The sequence below is a fragment of the Apteryx rowi genome, unplaced genomic scaffold (assembly GCF_003343035.1).
Source record: "Apteryx rowi isolate R43461 unplaced genomic scaffold, aptRow1 scaffold_512, whole genome shotgun sequence".
In the NCBI taxonomy this organism is placed as follows: Eukaryota; Metazoa; Chordata; class Aves; order Apterygiformes; family Apterygidae; genus Apteryx; species Apteryx rowi.
In genome coordinates this window covers 195,142-215,131 of record NW_020450775.1, presented here as the reverse complement: position 1 = coordinate 215,131, position 19,990 = coordinate 195,142, and the positions used below count along the sequence as shown (strand labels likewise).

General features: G+C 40.5%; 2 protein-coding genes across 7 annotated transcripts in view; one reads left to right on the top strand and one right to left on the bottom strand.

Annotated features, from left to right (window-relative positions):
• Nucleotides 1-53: 53 nt before the first annotated feature.
• Nucleotides 54-12,142, top strand: PGM3 (phosphoglucomutase 3). The gene is made up of 12 exons (XM_026080233.1): nt 54-443; nt 1,094-1,278; nt 1,748-1,815; nt 2,123-2,256; nt 2,425-2,626; nt 5,147-5,304; nt 6,331-6,414; nt 7,196-7,294; nt 7,632-7,748; nt 8,491-8,613; nt 10,033-10,206; nt 10,843-12,142. The coding sequence occupies exons 1-12, from the start codon at nt 240-242 to the stop codon at nt 10,927-10,929; spliced, it is 1,635 nt and encodes a 544-aa protein (XP_025936018.1). The 5' UTR covers nt 54-239; the 3' UTR covers nt 10,930-12,142.
• Nucleotides 12,143-12,230: 88 nt separating this feature from the next.
• Nucleotides 12,231-19,990, bottom strand: part of DOP1A (DOP1 leucine zipper like protein A) — a 61,722-nt gene continuing 53,962 nt past the window's right edge. For 2 of the 6 annotated variants that reach the window (XM_026080230.1, XM_026080232.1), the window contains 5 exons: nt 19,506-19,561; nt 18,629-18,793; nt 16,975-17,104; nt 15,124-15,183; nt 12,522-12,827 (listed from right to left, as the gene is read on the bottom strand). In XM_026080230.1, coding sequence (XP_025936015.1) covers nt 12,522-12,827; nt 15,124-15,183; nt 16,975-17,104; nt 18,629-18,793; nt 19,506-19,561 — 717 coding nt within the window. Of the gene's footprint in view, nt 12,828-15,091; nt 16,347-16,974; nt 17,105-18,628; nt 18,794-19,505; nt 19,562-19,990 lie in introns of those variants that run through there. The other 4 variants (XM_026080228.1, XR_003255843.1, XM_026080229.1 and 1 more) reach the window with 4 other exon arrangements.

Genomic DNA, 19,990 nt, shown 5'->3' with positions numbered 1-19,990 from the left:
ACGGGACGGAACGGAGGCGGCCGTTGGGGTCGCGCGGGGGAGGGGCCGTTAGTGGCCGTTGTGCGGGCGGTCGCGCCGCGCCGCGCCGCGCCGCGCCGCGGTGCTTAACAGGGCTATGAGCGGCGTTTGCGTTGACCCCAGGCTGAGAGACCTACGGGCTTCCCAGTGAAATAACCACAAAACGTGTTACGTTGGCGGGGTTCCTCTCCCTGGCAGCTGTACTCCTTCCTTTCCTAGCGATGGATTTCGAAGCGATTAAAAAATGCTCGCCGTTACACCCGAAGCCCGCTGGGCTCGCTCTTCAGTACGGCACCGCCGGGTTTCGCACCAAGGCAGAGCGGCTCGATCACGTCATGTTCCGCATGGGCTTCCTGGCGGTTCTCAGGTCCAAAGCCACCGCCGCTACCATTGGCGTCATGGTCACCGCATCTCACAATCCTGAAGTAAGAGCAACCTTTATTTAAAAAAAAATAAAATAAAAAAAGCAGATGTGATCACTCTGGTGGAACCAAAACTCTTCATAACGGTAGGAACAAAAAGTGCCCAGAGACCAGATCCTGCAAGCTTATGCACCTAATTAAAGCATGTGTGCAGACTGCTCCCTGCAAATACCATCGATTGCATGTTTGAAGTTGCTTTTCCTTGTATACAGCACTGTCGTTTTATCTCATTTGGAAAAGTAAATGCTGCATGTAGGGAATTTGTAAGGTTGGCAAGCTAAGAGCACCCTTGAGACAAACCTTTGAGCAAAATCTGTTAGTTTAAAAAATAAAAAGTTGTAGCAGTTACAAATAAGGCATGTAGGCTTCTGCTGCTGTGGGGTATTCCCGGTTATGGGATCTCCCATTATCTCATTTTAATGTCAAGTAAATTTCGTAGCAAAATGGTAATAGGGAGGCAGGTGACTTAATATGCTGATTACATTACTTGTTTGGGCTTGTTGCGGGTTTGGTAGCTAAGCTATTTCTTCCCAGAAATGCTCAAAGTTTGGAGAAGCAATTTGATTAATCCATATGTTTTGGCTGTCTTCAAAGAGGTTTTGTTTAGTTTCCATGTCTTAGGCTTAGTACATTTTATTCTGTTTTCTTCTAAGGAAGATAATGGTGTAAAGCTGATCGATCCTCATGGTGAAATGTTGCATCCGTTGTGGGAAGAGTACGCTACACAGCTAGCAAATGCAGAGGAGCAAGAATTACAGAAAGTAATGACTGAAATCTGCCAAAAAGAAGCAGTGGACCTGCACAAAGATTCTTTGGTTTTTATTGGTAGAGATACCAGGTAATTACAAAATACTATAGAAGTATGCTGCTTTTATTGAGGTGCCAAAGTTTTGTTCGTGGGTGTTATTGGATTTTTAGCTCTCCACAACCAGATTACATGTTTTTACACCTAGTCTGGTACCTGTTAAAGTAATTATTCAAGTATGAAAATGTCCTTTGCAATAAAAACAAGCTTTTTCCAATATTGTTACTACAGTAGCTTCCCTGATAATTACAAAAACTTCTTGGTACTCCTTCTGAACTGGATACCCTATTGAGTTTTTTTTGTGGATATTGTGTCATATCCATGTGTTTAGAAGTTTACCTGTCTTTGCAGTTTTCTGGCATAATGTTTTTAAACATCTCTATTCTTCTAAACTTTAGTATTCTCTTAAAATTTTCTGTTAGTAGGACCCTACAGTATACAGATAGTCATCTTCTCCATACACTTCCTTCCAAAGTATATAAGGTGTTTCCTTTTTTTCTAGACCAAGCAGCAAGAAACTTTCCCAGTCAGTAATAGATGGTATCTTCATTCTAGGTGGACAATACCATGGTATGTTGAGCTTTCAGTTCTGGTTTGATTTCATGTTTTTGTGTAAATGTGAATCTCTTATGTAGATCTAACACAGTAGCCCAGATACCATTTCTGTTTTTGCTTATAGCAGTCTCTTTTTTTCAGGATAGTTGTATTGCATAATGCAGGGTGGTACTTCTTTCCGTAACAGAGCTTGAAAATTTTTATATGGGTTTCCTGCACTGCATTTGTCTGTTTGCTGTAAAATAGCAAATATTGTAAGACCGTAAGAAGGAATGAGTTTAGTATTTTATTTCTGAATATTGTGCCTTTTGTTTTGTGTTAGATTATGGTCTGGTGACAACACCACAGCTACATTACATGGTCTGCTGTCAAAACACCCAAGGACAGTATGGGAAAGCAACGCTGGAAGGTTATTACCAAAAACTAGCCAAAGCTTTTGTAGAACTGATCAAACAGGTGAATACTGTTAATTGTTGTTTTCATGCAAATATACAAAATGCGTATTTTCTGTTTGTTAGCCTAAACCAGGTCTAAAGTTTTGAATTCAGCATGTCTGTAGGTGTGCTGAGAGAACTTATGGTTTTAAACTAGGGTATAAGTTCACCTACCCCCTTCTTCCCTTAGGCTAATTCTCCCAGCTCTGGAGACAGTCAAAGGCATCTGAAGATTGACTGTGCCAATGGAATAGGAGCCCTGAAACTAATGGAAATGGAGCGCTACTTTCCAAAGGAAGTACTAATTCACCTGTATAATGATGGAACCAAGGAGAAGCTCAATCACTTATGTGGTGCAGATTATGTAAAAGTTCATCAGAAACCACCTAGAGGTATGTAGTCAGTAATTCTGTATCATTTAACCTCTCCAGGTCTGAAAGTACAGGGTGTAGCAATGGCACATCATTGTCAGATTAGATGAATTCCCTGATGTCTTACTAAGTGACTCTATGAATGGTTCTGCTTGCAAAATGGAAAAGGAGAATCCTACAGCTGTTTTTGGCACAACCCTGGAATATGTTAGTCTAAATTGTTTGGAGGACTACGGTGTGTCTCCAACTGGCTGAAATATGTTTGACAGTCTGGTCTGAATGCTAGAGTTGGTGGAGCCCAAAGATTGGTGAGGACTAACTAGCTTTTGCCTCGCTTTGTATTATCAAGAAACATTTAAATTTTGGTCTGGGCTTGCAGGCACTTTTTCAGGTTCCTGAGGAACAGCTGGGATAAATAGCACCCTTGTACCGGCAGACAGGCTGATTTACAGAAGTCAGTGAGGAAATGACTTGAACCATATTCCTGGAAAATGCATAAAATAAAATCCCCAGACTGGGAGAGTAAGCTAGTTTGAGTACTAGATCTTTGCTAAACTGAGTTCTTCATTACGACAACTGCACCCCCCCCGCAACTGTTAGCCAAAGCTGAACACCAAGCTACAGTTTCATTTTTCTTTTGCCATGCTGCTTGCTTACTGGAGAAATCTTGAAAAAGAAATGGCACAGTGGCAATCCCTGCTGGAAATGGATGTTTGTGTATTGTATCTAGATTCTGGCTTGAATGGGGAGTGAGGGGAGCCACCTTTGTCATTTCTGCGCAGGATTGTGTTCTGAAAAGAAAACGTGGTTTCATAATCAGTCACTGAAATAAACTAGCTGATTTCTCTGAAGTATGAAGTGGTGACAGCTCCTGATTTAAAATCATTGGGAGTCTCAACCTCTYGAAACTTGTAGTTGTCATTAACCTCACATTTTAGCTTGAGTACCTCAAAGGAAGTGGGACATGTTAGCATACCTCCCTAATTGCACTTGAACTGTGTCACTGTGGATGTGCAGGAGAAGAAAGAGGGAAGTATTGGAGTATAGTTTCCTATGCTCTGAAGGGCAGAAGGTGTCAGCAGGGTGGGCATTACCTAGTTTGCCTTTTCCTGTCCCCTGGTTGTGTGCTAAAACATGCTTCTCCAACAAGCAGCTGCAGGGTGCAGTATATCTTTTGGTGCTCCCTGGCGAGTTCCTGAAGGCTTCTGAAATCAGCCTAGAGGGTGGCCAGCTGCACAGTTTCTGAGAAATGATCTGTGAGGTTAACATGAGTGGAACAATCTTGGCCAGGATTTTGGAGAAAAGCAAAATTTACCTTAATAACAGACCAGATCATTTTTGTGTGGTACTGCTGTGTCAGATGGTGACTGCTTCCTAGCTGTTTCTGTATTGGCATGAAGCAGTTTGACTAGTACTGGAAGAAGTTTTGAGGCAGGTTCTGGCTCACACATTATATACTTTGTTGTATACATCAAATATCAAGCAAACTAAACATGAGGTGTTTTACAGTCAGCAGATCCACTTGTATATGTTTTGTACAGCTCTGAGATATTGTGGTGATGGTTGCTGTACAATGGGGATTGTGGTGATGGTAGGATTTCTTTGACGTGTCTTGCTGTAACTCAGCTTTGATGATGGCATCACTGATGTGGGTGTGCATGCTTGTCTGATATTAGGAGAGGGAGTCTCGTGTGTGAAAAGCAAAGGGGAGACACAAGGCTAGCAGGTGGGAATAGCTTAAAATTAAAACGGGCCTAAAATATATGTTGAAGAAAAAGGTTCTTGATGCGAGAGAAAAATGGTTAATTCACATATTTCTTGGAGGGTGAGGTATGTGATGGGACGACACCAGGAGCATACAGTGGATTTGCCACGTGTCAGGAAATGCAGGTGACCATCGCTCTGTGGCCCTCCTCTGCCCAAGTGCAGTTTGCCTCCGTGCCCAAAGGTGTGCCGTAAGCTGCAGCCTGCGCTCAGAGGTGCTGCAGGGGAGGGCTAATGTCAGCCAGGGACTGCTCGCTGCTTCAGATTCCCTGTGTGTCACTCTGCAAACATTAGCTCGCTCTGCCATGTTGTGGAGGAAGGCAATTGGCCACTGGTGATGTGGCTCCTGCAATAAACTCGGTGGTGACTAAGTGTGTGTGAGGGGTGTGGACATTTTTCTTTCGCAAGATTTTTATTCTCCTGCCATAACTGATGTCCAGCACTTCTTTCCAAAGTTTACTGAGATGTTACTACATGCTGTAATTCTGGGATTGATTTTCATATACACCTCATGAGAAGGTGTAGCACAACAAATCTTCAGAGAACCTGCATTTTTGAGTTTACTGTTTGTTTTTTTTGAAATGAATATGTACTTTGCAGTTGCCATTCAGTACAGTTTTCCTGTTGCGAGACTCAAACAAAGGCAGTGTCTTGCCTTTGAGCGTCATTTTTGTATGTGTCTGCACAGAACTAATCTCTGCATGTGATCCACACTGGAATTAAACATTTTGTATCTTTTTCTGTCTCTAACTTGCATTTATTAACTCTGTGCACTAGGGCTAGACATGAAGCCTAATGAGAGATGCTGCTCACTTGATGGAGATGCAGATAGAATTGTTTATTACTATAAGGACACAACTGACCATTTTCATCTAATCGATGGAGATAAAATAGCAACTTTAATTAGTATCTTCCTTAAAGAACTTCTTGTCAAGGTAACTCAAACATATGAAATGAATGCTGACATTTTAATTTGGCAAAATGTAACATACTCTGAAGAAGCTGTGTGTGTTTGTACGTATGCAATCTTTCTACATCTGACTAAAGTGAACCTGAAGTTTAGAAAGAGATCACTTCTGTACTTCACTGGTATGCCAAAAATGTTGCTTTTACAAGGGAGTGATTTCCATGCTCTAAATAAAAATCTGAGTGCTGAAATCTTAACCTTGAAGCTCTTCTTAGTGAGAGAGAACTTTTCCAGTTTCCATGTACAATGTAGTGTTATACCATTTCCTTTGTTTTGGTACCTTTCAATAAATTTTTTGGGTTTACTTCTTAACTCAGCATTTCTGTGAAGCTTTATGAACATGGAACAACTCATTTGTCTGAAAACTTGTTTGTGACGGCCCCAGAGTTTGTATGTTGTCATGGCATCTTCCATAATTAATATTTGCAGCAYACCATCCTCTCCTCTCAAGGGATAGAGAGAAAGCTTTTCTTTTTCAGAAGCCTTCCTAGATTTTTGTTGGTGTCTATAAGACTAAACCTAAACAAGTTATACTGGTTCTGGTTTCTGCAATGTTGGTTCATTTCTTACACTGTGACGGAGATGCTGACCAGTGAGAATTTGTGCTCACCACCAGCCTTTGCTTGTTTTGCTCTAGAAGCTTCGAATTTATTACTTGTGAATATGGCCCTGTATAACTCCATGTGTCTGGTCAATGCACTGAGCTTGCTGAATCTGAAAAATGGTGAGGAAAGCTTAATAAGGTGACTGGATGGAGAGCTGCTTCAAGCCAGTCACTAAAAATGTGATACACAAACACGTAGATGGAATTTGTTATCTTAATTCTTAATTCTTTGGTCTGAACTAGCACCTTCCTCTGATGCCCAGGAATTTGTGCCTGTAGGAGAACATAGTTTAGTCCTACACACCGCTGAATAATTCTGATTATCTTTCCACTTATCCCACTCCTCTGAATATGTGTGTATCACAGTAAAGCACTTCTTGGTTTGCTCAGGTGGAACAGACTTTAAAGATGGCAGTGGTACAGACAGCATATGCCAACGGGAGTTCAACGCGCTACCTTGAGGAAACAATGAAGGTATTTCCCAGTCTCTTACTGGTAGTTTTCTGCAAATGGTGTTTAGTGTAAACAGTGTTTCCTTTTTTAATAAATGCTGTTACAATGCAATCACTAGGAAAACTTATATTGGACTCAAATAAATGACTCCTTCAAGCCTGTACTAGTTCTTAATTTCTTGGTGGTAAAGGAGACCCACGGGAGCAAAGATCAAAAAGTTCTAGCCAGATTTTACTGATTTAAAAAAAAAACAAGTACGCAAAAGTTAAACAAAATCCTCTGTTACTTCTGGAATTGCAGAAGTTTATGGCTTTGCAAAGAAGTGAGTCAGTAAAGGCTCTTTGATACGTTGAGACTGTTTATTTTTGCAACATGCTGAATGTTCTTTGCTACTGAAATGTGGTTTGCTGTTTGTTGGCAAAAACTGTGCTGAGGAATTTCAGTTTGGCTAGAAAACTTATGTTCCCTGAAACCATTAAATAAGTAGGAGTTTTCATGGGGTGTGTGTGTGTATGTGCGTGTGTGTGATTTTTATTTATTTATTTATTTTGTTGTTTAAATCAGCCTTTGTTTCCATTCGAAGAAATGAAAAACCTCTTTTAAATCCAAGCTGCAGAAGTAGTGGATAATTTGAGCTCTGGTGAATCAGTAGTTGTGAAACACAGGTTGGTTAGTAGCACTCCTGGGTTGGTTGCTAAGTTCCTGGCACTTTCTGAATTACTGTGTTTTTTAGTCATCACCTCACCTGCAGTTACCAGCCACTTGTGACTGTGTATGTTCTCTGTATATTTTTGGGTTGTAGGTACCTGTTCACTGTGTCAAAACAGGAGTGAAACACCTGCATCACAAGGCCCAGGAGTTTGATGTTGGTGTGTACTTTGAGGCAAATGGACATGGCACAGTAAGTATGTATGTGTAACGTGCAAGAATTGCAGCCATCATGTACAAAAAATTTAGTCAAATTAGCCAGAGAGGAGTTTTTTTTCCACTCTCTGCTTGCATATATAAGCAAGACTTTTATCTCCTTCTTTGAGAATAGACTTGTTTCTCCTTTCCTCCTTTTTCCTGGCAGTGCCATCAGCTCCTCTGTATTTTCTGTGGGGATGGGAGTTCATGGAAGCAAACCTTAATGATGATTTTCTGGCTTAAATAACAAAAGGTTTTCTCCCCTCCTCGCTGTTGCATGTGTCCCAGTTCTTGATGTGTATTGATGATATGCTCTGACCTTTTTGTTCTAGGTATTATTTAGTAAAGCTGCTGAAACTAAAATAAGACAAGTGGCAAAAGAGGAAAAAGATGATGAAATAAGAGAAGCAGCAAAGATGCTTGAAAACATGATTGACCTGATTAATCAGGTAAAAGCTGAGAGAAACAAGTCAGCATGTTGAAAGGCATGGGCTAACCCTGTTTAGTAGTACCTGTGAGGCTACTGCCAGGGACCACTGGAGTAGGAAGCAGTGTGCCATAACGAAAGGGGACAAGGAGAAGGGCACATCAGTAACAGTCTTATTGAGAAAGATGTCATACTTTCTACATGAATGAATGTAGAATACTTTTATCTGGTATAGCCTTTTGGGTTCAGAACAAAAAAAAGAGGGAATTGGATGACATCAAAACCTAGTGATAATATGTGACAGTTCAATAAAAAGTAATCTTTCAACTAATGCTTTTCACTAACCTTTGTGAAGGGAGGAGGGGAGGTATTCCAGTGCCCATGTCCACACAGCCATGGGAATCCCTGTCTTAGCACAGACATTATTTCTCAGGGTAGTGCCAAATCAAATGTCACAGGTCAGCTTCAAGCAGCCTGACCCCCCAACAAAGACGATGTGCCAGTCCTTATTAGGAAAGGTAATGCCTAGCACTTGCCCCCTGCAGAACTGTACAATTATGCTGTTGTTGTAACAAAGTTATGTGCCTCTTCTGCAATGCTCCTCCTGCCACACTGTAATGGGAACAAAACCCACCTAGCCTGTAGCAAGTCAGCCTGCCTTCATTTTCACCCTCTTCAGGCAGAAGCTTAGTGATTAGATCATGCCTGCATTCCTTCACTGTTGACTTCTCCATTTTATTTCTCCTCCCTGCCCTCATCAATAGACAATTGGTGATGCTATCTCAGACATGCTGGTTATTGAAGCAATCCTGGCTTTGAAAGGTTTTACYGTGCAACAGTGGGATGCCATCTACACCGACCTTCCAAATCGGCTACTCAAAGTTCAGGTTAGTGCGTGTTAGTACATGGTGCTGACTCAGGTTACAGCAGTGTCGTGCAGCCCTGCTCTAGAATAGCTTGCCTGCATCTAATCCCTCCCCTCCCTCCCCTCTCTCCAAAAACCCCTTTATTTTAGGGCTTAAAAGGCCTGTTGGAATAAGCCACATAAAGCAAGGAGAAAAGATCAGAATTTCACTTGGAGTAAAATAAAATATGACATACATATGATGAAATAACAGCCACCTCTTTAAATGAAAGAAAACTAACAAAAATTGAATGGCAAAGTAGCTTGTTATTTATTTTGAATTAACAGTGAATGCAAATTAACATCAGTGGTTATATAAGGTAGTGCTGCTGTTTGGTAGAATATCTGCTGTCTCACATGCTCTCTTTGGTGATGAAAGGGTCTGTTAACAGTGCATCTGAAACTTTTTCTTAAACTTAATTATGCTTTTCACACAAAGGAACAAGCAGATTGAATGATTAGGACTCAAGAGCACAAAAGGGACACAGAACTCTATATCCCAGCAGGTGACTTTTTGTTTGGAAAATGAGGATTGGAAGGTTTTTCCTGATAGTCTCAAAACCCAGTGGGCTGAGAAGAACTCTAAATGCTAGGGAGAGGATTGCAGCATTGCTGCAACTTTTCTTTCAGACCTCCAAATGGGATGTGTTTCTTGAAGATACACACTAGATACACTAATACTCTGATCCTCTTAACCACAAGCAAAAGTGAAATGTAAGGACTGATTTTTTTTTTTTTTCCCCTTCATAAGAGTGTAAGTGACATAGGTTCCAGTCTCTTTCTTTGTTCTAGCTAAAATCTGAACTCTGCTTCTCTATTTTTCAGAGGCCCCTACTTCCTAGGCTGGATGAATTTTTCTTGGTGTGTCACTTCTTACAAATTAAATATAAATGAAATACTCAAGCTCTCGTGTCTTTTTCTTACATTTGCCAACATTCAAAGACCTGCAGGTCTGAGGAGAGAGACTGCCATGTGGTAGCATTCTGTTAGATTTAAGGACACAGTAAGGGAGCTCTGGGCTCTAAATTAACCAGAGAAGAGAGTTTAAGCATTCTGATCTACTGGGAGAAGTTGCAGCTTCAGTTTGGAGGCTAACCAAGGAGGCATGGTCAGCCTAGCAGTTCAGCCCCTCATGCTAGAACTGACTCTCTTTCCAGATTAAGTGGCTGAATCTTATCAAGACTTGCTTAATACATGATGAGCAGTAGCCTAGCAGGAATCTTAAGGATCCCAAAATCTTTGAGTGAGTTAAGTAGGCAACTCCCAAACTGAGGTCTTGCTCAAGATAATGCAATGTWTCAAAAACTGAAGGAGTTCAGTCTGTCTCATCAGTGGTTGTTTTCTTCTGCTCTCATCATACAGTTACAGCACAACAGTAAATTGTCTGTTTCTGATGTTGTAGGTTGCAGACAGGCAAGTTATTGGCACAACAGATGCAGAAAGGCGTGTGGTTGCACCCCCAGGACTACAAGAGAAAATTGATGCACTTGTAAAGAAGTACAAATCATCACGAGCGTTTGTCCGTCCATCAGGAACAGAAGATATAGTTAGGATATATGCTGAAGCAGACACACAGGTCAGAGCTGAAACAGCAGGTCTATAAAGTGGATCTAAGTTCTGCAATTTTTCTGATTAGCATTGCATGTGGGAGGGAGAAGTATGTTTAAATATTGGTCATTTAATCAAATGTAACCATTCCTAAATTTGGAAAAAACTTAAACTTAGTGATCACAAAAAATCTCTTATGATTTTATAAAGATAAAATCATAATTTTTAATGTTTTTAATGTTTACCTGTAAAGGTGAGATATTTATAAAGCCATATCTGACACTAAAGGATTTTGAAAGGACAATCAACCTTCTTAGTACTCAAGATAAAAAGGAAAGTAAGTTACTGAAGCAGTCAGTAACTGCATGATTTCTTAAGGGGGGAATCAAAAATAAACTTTGTCTGGAATTAAGAATTAGTCCGTATGTGAGCTTAAAGTTGTCACCAAAATCAGTGGTCCTGCTCTTCTCATGTCACGTTCTCCTACCCCCTTCCTCCTGCCAGCAAGACACTGTGGTAGAAGACAGCTGAAGATGACAGAGCAAGATAGGGAACACAGCATTTACAAGAAAACTCTTGCCTTACTACTGCATATATAATCTAAATTTATAAYACTGAAGATACTTTGCAACATAATGTAACTAACTTTTTTAATATTTCATAGGAGAACGCTGATGCCCTTGCCCATGAAGTAAGCCTGGCTGTTTACCATCTCGCTGGTGGAGTAGGAACACCACCCCAGCCTCTATAACAAAGGATACAACTGCACTTAAAGTGCCTAACTTGACTTATTCAATATTACTTTATCATGTGTTAGTGTGGACATATCAAGCCATTCTTGATTGTAAAAGGGATTAATCAGGACTGAGCACAATATTTTTCCCCCTACTATTTCTTACCTTGTTGGTAACTTACCTCTTTCTGCTGGGTGTTTCCCCCCCTCATTTGTCTAACTTCTGAAGTTGAACTGAGCTAGATGCAAGCAAATGTGTGCCTTGAGTGTCACTTCTTGCCATGCAGGGGCCTGGTCATGTCCAGAAGGAAGACTACAACTCGAGTCTTCTAAGCACGAAGACTCATCTTTTCTACTAGCAATAATCTGGTTACCAGCCCTTCCCCAGGCAGCATACAAGGGAGATTAGCCACCCAGACTAGGGTTTGGGCTAGTGCAGAGGCTCTATTGAAGCTTAAAGCCTTGCTGCTATCAAGCAGGAAAGCCAAAAAAAACTGACTGAGAGCAATCCACCTCCTTCAGCCGAGTCACCCCAGACAGATGTGTCTGTCTTCTAGCCCTAGGTGGTCACAAACAGGTAATGAAACACCTGCTTTCAACAGTTGAGAGTCAGAGTAAGTTTTCCATACTGCAAGCTAAATAAAAGGTATACCTATCATGCTCCCTGTTTACAAGCACTCTAACAGGGTAACTATTGCTTTACTATTTTAGTGTTTCTTACAGTGATGAATTTGAACCCCTGCTTATTTAATAGGTTAATGACACATTGTGCCTAAAGCAAGCTCCCATGCCGTCAGTGCACTTGCAGTAGCTGTGCTTGACTCTGTTGTGACTCCGCTCGCAGTAGCTTTAGCTCAGCCTTACTACTGCAGAAGTATCACTTCCACTATTGCCACAGCAACTGCATCGTCCATGTTCACCTCAGTTCAATGGCATTTGAAAACAAACAACGTGTTATTGCAATATCTTCATTAGAGAAATTGTTTTTATGAAATATGTGAAATATATACATGAAATTATCACAAATTGCTTTAATGGTACTTATCATAGTTTTTAAGATGGAGGGGGACAGAGACAAGCTTGTGACCCCCCTCCCAGCAGTTTGAAGGGGCTGGGCTAATGGGATCTAATATTTTAAATATACACATATTACAAATCCACACATTTCAGTTGCAGCTATCTACCTCCGGCAAAGGTTTTTTTTCATTTTAATCCTATATTAACTCCTAGTATGATGGCATTTTCCAGATTGCCAAATAAGTGTATGATGTTCTAGTAAGTCAAAAAACCCCAGACAACAGAAATAAACTGGAAACAAATTGAAAAAATGCGCACCTTGTATTTTTTAGCATTTTTTTTAAGACAGACCTCAAGACAACAAAACAAGTGTACTGTAAATAGTAGGCACCATAATCAATATGAGCCACCAATATTTAAACTTGATTCAGGCCATATCCAGAACTCTTATTTACAAATATTTAAATTAAATACAACATTAAGTATTTCATTACGTACAAAGTAAGAAAAGAATGCTATACAACTGGGAAAGATGATACAGTATTTCATTTAAATAGTTACATTACATATCAGATGAATAGTACCACTTGAGCTCATGTTTTTATGACACCTTCAAGAAAATCCTTCTCAACCATCTCTTCAATTTTTTGCCTTGCTTTGCTGGAGAATGTCTTGAGATTCTCCATTTTTATGTCCTTATTGGGAAAAGAGTTGGGGTAAAGGACAGGGCTCCCTGAGTGTCCAACACATCTGCTTGTGACTTTGCTGTTAAAAACTTGGCTGAGTACATTAAAGAAAGGCAAAAGCTGCTCAATGCTGCGAACAGTGTAGATGGTTAAAAGTAAGCGACCTGGTTCCCAGCTTAACGTTTTCCCTGAGCTCTCCTCCTCTGGGTTTTTCTGTAAATACAGAGAAATATGAAACAATACAGGACAGAACAGAAAAAGTACAGGTACAAACAAAACAGACTGTAATGCCCAATAGGTATTTTTCTATATTCCATAAAATACTTGTCCTATATCAACAAAATGTGCATCCACTGGAGCACAGCTTTTGCAGCAGCTCTCCTGCTCCTGCCCCCTACCATGCTTTGTTGTGTGGTGGCAGTGGCCAGGATGACAGAGGCTGGTGTCTGGTCGGCTGGACTAAAGTGAAAGCTGTGCCCAGCTGCCACCAGATGCTGCAGTCCACCGCCTCAGGCCAGAGCTGGCCCAAAGCAAGCCAGGCCCCGCAGCATGCGTCAGGCCCCGGCACCTGCTGTGCTGTTCTATGCAGCTGCTCCTGCTGTGACATCCCACTGGCTAGCACAAACACAGCCAAAGCTGATGTTACACCCAGCACCGTAGCTGCTTGGAAAAGTCATGTGCTGGCTAAGTTGCTTTCTAAAGCAGGCCCATTTCCTATAGCAACATTCATGTTTCACCCTACTGCCAGCATCAGTGATAAATGAAACCTAAAAGAAGTTAGTTAGAATAGAAATGAAGTACCTTTGCTTTGAAACTAGAGTTCCGAGCTTTCAGGACAAGGACATCATTATTAATGCCCACAAAGGCTCTGAGCAGACATTAGTTTTCACAAAGGAAAACAGTTCAATTAATTACTCATCATGGGTTCTCTGAAAGCCATGGTTACACACCTTCCATCTAGGGGGGGAATTTCACAGGAGAGATTTCTGGAACCCCACCAGTGAAGGCAGCAGTCACACACCAGGGAGTACTTACGGGAAGTGTGTCAGTACACTCTGATAACCCTGTTTAGAGTTACCTTAAATATCTGTACATGAAAACATCTGAGCACTAATATCCTGCTGCTTACATGGCAATCATCTGCTCATTTCCTTTTTTTTGACTCAAAAAAATCACATTCAAATCTAGAAAATAAGATCATATCAACACTAGAAACTCCTTGTTTGGACTATGATTGATAGACCAGTATAGGAGAGTTAACGCCATGAAGCAGAGGTCCAGCAATGCTGGTTTTTATTTCAGGAGGAAGGAGAAATGGGAAGCACAAAGGCCGCATCAGCGAGAGCCACGTCCTGATCTGCCTCTGAGCAGCGCCTCCTCCCACTGCTCCTGCAACGCATCTGCCGAGGCAGGGGCCAAGAGGAGCTCCCGAGACTCCCACAGGCTGCCTGGTTGTGGTCACCAGCCGCATCCCAGGGGATGGGAAAATGGAAGAGCAGGTGTGGTAAGGAAAAGAGAATGAAGGGGGAAGGGGAAAAAAAACACCAATGGGAGGAGAGTGTAAAGTAGGGATTTTTGATTATGCAGCCTTTGAGCAAACATTTATTCAGGGAATCACTTTTTTTACAAAAACGATTTTTGCCCTTTAAGTGAAAGGAACTGTCTTTTCCAATTCAGGAGCCTTCATGATATCTGTTTCATAAAAAGTGATTAGATTAGTATTAAATATGAATGTATTTAGTATTTTATTTTGGTTCTGTTTGGCTCCCTGTCATGGGAGATGACTATTCTAGCTGTACCATTTATTCTCTACAAAGTTTCAAGAAACAAAAGGCTACATAATAAACTGGAACAAAACAAATACTGCATTCCATGACAGAAAGAGTTGATGCCTATTTTAAAAAAGTTTTTACTTTTTAAAATTTCTCCTTTCAAAATTTCACATTGGATTCACTTTGCACTGGATTCACAGAAGAGCGAATTTACAGTACTGATTCTCATTCCACTGCTCTGTATAACCCAGCGACGAACACAGACTAGCTCCAGCATACACCAAGTGTTAGTGTTACCAAGAAGCCAACCAAATGGGGTGCATGTGCCAATACCAATTCTCTCACTCTAAGTGAGCAATGAAATAATACAATCCATCCAAGCCATTTCCTCACAGCAGTAGCTTAGAAAACACGACTAATTTGTCAGATACTTAAACAGGTAATTTGACAGAGACCAGATTAGGGATTATGTGTGGCAGAAATTGTTTTAATTCTATAATGATTTGTGTTGATAATTCCTTTTAGAACTCTTTTTTTGTGTAATCTATTTGATGTAGGAAACCAAGTTAAAAATAAGGGCACCTGTGATTATTTCACTTCACAGTCTCTCAACTTTGTCCTCTAAAAAGACTCATCTCTCTCACTTCTCACTGAAAGCTAGATACTACCCCGGGCTGCAAGGTGATGGTATTATGGTAAGTTTGTTTCACAACTCAAGCATCAAAGGCCACCCTCACCTGATGCTTGGCCATCTCCAATCCCTCCAAAACCATCGTCTTAAAGTCCTCCTGTTTGTCCTGTGGAAGGAAAGAGGAGAACTTTCAGACTGCATTTCATATATCAAAGTAATACTTTGCCATGAAGGCCGTGCAGTTGGTTGGTTGGGTGCTATTTTTCAGCAAAAAGATCATCCACCCCAAAAAATCCATTATCCAGAATCATCATGCTCTGGAGCTAGTGGGGCCAAGACACTATTCAGACAATAATAGCATTGACAGTTTGTTCTTCTGTTTATTGCCAGTAGTGCCAAAGGAGGTTTAAAGCACATTTCTTTCAGACAACAGAGCCTGACAAACACCATACTGTGTGAGTCCGAGTACTGGTCAGAGTGCCCTGAAGTAAAATTAAGGTCAACTGAAACATTTTGCTCAGAAATAGTATTTTCTAAGAGAAACACACAGCTATGTACAACAGTATTCTCCTCTGCACAAGGAAGAAATGGCCTGGAAACCAGTATTCATTACCTCATTTTTAGCTCATCCTCATACCCCCAGTTTTGGTTCAAAATGTGCAACTGCTGCCTTGACCATAGGGTTTCAGAAATTCTGGAAGTTTTGTATATTCTTGAAGCATATTGTGGATGCCCTCCCTTCATGCTGCTATCTCAGCATATCATACTTACCCGCATGTATATTTTATAATTCATGCAGAGACATTTGGAATGTGACAACTTTCTAACAGGTATAGCACACAACATAAAACATCAGGGTTAGAGGCTACACCGGATTAGCAGCCTGCTAAAACCTGTTACCCCTTTTACATGTTGTTTGGAGAAGAACATTTTAGTCTTATTTTCACAGTTCAAAGACAGTAACATGAAGACTGTAGATATGCATCAAATACTTGTTTTATTCCCCATAGTAGTGAGCCTTTGCTGACTATTTCAGGTCCACATGCAGCTAAGTTATGCTTAACTTCATGTACCACTTGCATGTCAGCAATAGTTTTTTTATCCAGTGAAAACATTTCTCCCATATGACTTGGAGTTTTCTCCCTCTTTCGTTGGCCCAGCCAGGCAGCCTTTGCCAGTGAAGTGCCTGCCTGGGAGATTCTGTCCTCACAGAAGGAGCAGCAAAGTATCCAGTTTCATTTTTCTTTCTTTGTGGCAGCAGAAAGGAGCTCCCTGGGACAGGGCTTGGTCAGCTTTCATCAGCTTCATTAGCTGATCGGGCCTCCACCCCTAACCAAAGAAGGATTTTGACAATATCTCACATACCAACATAATGACGGCTCTAATTCTGCTCCTAATTTACAAATTATACAGCCCATTTTCCCCCCAGAATTGTTTCCATTGCTCCCTGCCTTCTTCCTTTCATTCCAATTGCTTCAGGGTAGGAAACCCAGCCCTCCTTGGCTCTGCACAGTTTCAAAACTCTTGGTTCTCTCATTTATGGAAATGCAACATCATTTTCTAAATAATTAAATGGGATTACCAGCAACAAAAATGTTTTTCTACCTCAAAAGATAATTATACTAGTATCTATGTACATGATTTGAAATCTGACCATCTGAAAATGATTTCTGCATTAAAATGTATTAGACTTTGAGGCATATTCTACTTTTTACTCAAATAAGTATTTTTAATTGGATACTCCAAAGCCACTGACCATAGTCTATTTTTTCTTCATACCCGCATATGGTTTTTGCCCAGTGGTGACCTGAGGCTACTCCAGTGGGAATCTCCCACACTAGATAACTCCTTTCCATTTTCCATCAAAACAAAAACAAACACAAACAAAAAACAGTACTGCAAGTTACTGAACGTGAAAGTTTTCAATGAAAAGCAAAACTGGAAGAAAGTGATATACCTTTGCTCTTTTTCGCAGCAGTTTTGCTAGACGTACCACATATGGTTTAAATTCCCTTTGATGAGTGCCCTGTCTTCGTACCTCCAAGCCTGAATCATCTGATGCTTCTGGAATAAAAGCCCAACGATACCTGCCATGAGATAACACAAGCAGATGTTATTCTTACTGAACACAGACTTTTCCACTAGACCTAAGAGTATGACAGGATGAGGTAGTCAAGCTAAATTTTAAAGAAAGAACAAAAAAAAAATCCTTGTCAAGATAGAATAGGAAAGCCATATTCTGAAAATAAAGAGAGAACGTGGTTGAGAAAAGGAGCATTTGCTTTCTCCTTTAGAATTTCTTAACATATTTAAATATGCCAAAAGCAAGAAGGGGCAGAGAAGCTAAAAGCAGCAACATCCACATCTCTATTGTGTACAAGGGAACTGAAAGTAATTCTGAATTATAAAATATGTAAGTTACCTAAAACATTTTGTTGCACAAGTGCAATGTTTACTATAACACATCAAATGTTCTCAATATACCCTGCTGATAACAGAAACTCATTTATTTTATCTATTCATATTCCAGCAGGCTCAGATGGACCCTTCCCTCCCTACACTGTAAAGATTGGTTAGTTGCATCATACACTATAAAGGGAATTGAAGTTTCTTTCCTTGACGATTCAGTCCAAGCCTCAATGAGAACACCATAAAAGAGAGTGTGATTCAGCATGACTACTTCCTTTCCAGAAATAAATACACAGTAATGACTATGGAGAAATGTCTTAATAAAACCAGTTTGGCTAATAATGGGGAACAGGACTGCATGGAGAGTTTAGAGAGAATTATGAACAAACTCCCCAGAAGACAAAATAAATCAAAGAACATTCAAGATTAATTTTAGATTTAGAAGCACTACAGGGCATGAACTGACACAGTGTGTGCAACCCCTTCCCCACTGCACGACAATCTTCTGAGTAATAGGATAATTCAAGCTGACCAAACGTCTACAGGCCTGTGCCAGGGCAGTGGCCCTTAGCTGGTCACTACTGTGCAATGTAAGGGAAGAGACGAGATAGGTTGTTCTGTCCTGTGCTGCCTCTCGTTTMTGGGGTCTTCAGAAAATGCCAGTTGCTTTGCATCCATTTTTGCAACAGAACAGGACTGCTGAGGGGAAGTAGTTTGCAGATACAAAGAACTAATGACAAAGAATAACCTACACCCCCTTCACAAGCAGGTTTTTGACACGTCTTCCAGTCAAATGATGCAGGAGTAATTTAAGTGAAGTCATACTGAGATCATACTGTCTTCTGATCTGATGCCTTAGTCATTGAGACATGTGGGTGTATTTTGGGTTCTTGGACATTACTGCAACTAAATACTTTAAAAATAAAGTACTTTAATAAATCACCACTATTTCTAATTAGCTCACAGGTGCAGAGAGCCTCCAGCCACAAGCTGAACAAAACTGGCTTAAACTCATCTGCCAGATAGCATCATCTGCTCTGGGGGCCACRCTGACGCTGGGAGGGAATGCCCTGTGGGCTACTCTGGGATGAAGGCCAGAAGGAGAAAGGAAATAGGAAAACAAAGATTTTAAATGCTAGAGTTCTACTGAAAAAAACATGGTTAAACATTCAAAAACCTGAATTATAGCCTCTTTTACTTACATCTGAAATTGAGGAAGGTTTTCAGATGGTAAAGCTAGTGCCAAATCCAGAAATTTGCAAGCAGACAAGTACAGGTTCAACCATCTCTGGCTATTGTAGGATGTGGAGAAACCATTGCCCCCTGTGTACGTCGTCTCCAGACCAGCAACAGATGGGCCAGAAGTTCTAAAATAAAGTATAGTGGGCAGGTGAGTCATAATGGCCTTCTGCTGTTATGGGAAGATCCTCTTTCTGCATTTGCCTTTATAAACATACAACTCTTTATTAACCATTTTAATCCTGATTTCATAAATCAAAACAGAACATTGCAAGTCTTCACTATGCTTGGAGTTTATGCTTAAATGTATTATGCTGCATCTGATTCCCATCAGTCATCCAAATTACGAGCAAGTCCTAACTTGCAAGTCATGTGGATTTTACTGTATTTTAGGGAAAGAATCTTCAAAAGAACAAAGAGAAGCTAAGTAAAAATGAAGAACAGAGCTTGGGCACCTAACTCTTTTTTGTTCTTTTGCAAAATCTGCCTCTTCTGTTAGAATTGACAGAAATTGGATCATACTGTATAAAGAGTGGATGGGATGGAAACAGACAATGAAACTAGAAAAAACCTTAACTCATCCTTATTTCTTTATAACACTGGAAGAAACCACATTTTTATTAGATTTTTTTTTTCGTAAATACTCTTGTCAACCTTATTCCAAATATATATACAATACAGAAAAGCTATAGGTCATACTACGCACATTTTAATTGCAAAAGTAGTATCATTTTAGCCAGCAAGACTAGGACTGTAGGAACTAATGTACTTCTGTCAGCATGTCAGAAGATTGCAGAACACTATCAAGTTAAACAGGCAGGAAATTCAGCTTAAGTTTACCTGGAAATGTCTTCATCAGCAGTTAGCTCCTGTTCCATCAATAAAAACACTTGTACCTGAAAATCAAATGCTGTATTTTAATACCATTTTTTATGGACTGTGACACAAGAAGATTCTGTAGGGAGGTCTGAGGACTAAGCCTTAGAAGAACTGCTGTTTGGAGCTTTTTCCATTCATGGATGATGAAATAACCTACTGAACTATGAATGGACACTGACACCCTGAAACTCCTTCATTTCTCATATATAGCTCAAGTAGCACAAGGGCCACATAAACTGGCTATTTGATGGCCAGAAAAGCTTTCACAGGCCAATCCCCTGCACTACCCAGAAAGAGAGCCCAAAGGAGAGTAACACCTAAAGGAAACTAGATAAAGAATAACATAAAGGAACAGCCAAGCTCAAGTGTGAGCCCCTAGAGATGACAAAGTCTTGTCCACTCAAAGTAGTTCCTAGACTGCTGTAACTTGCATCAGCACCAGCAGA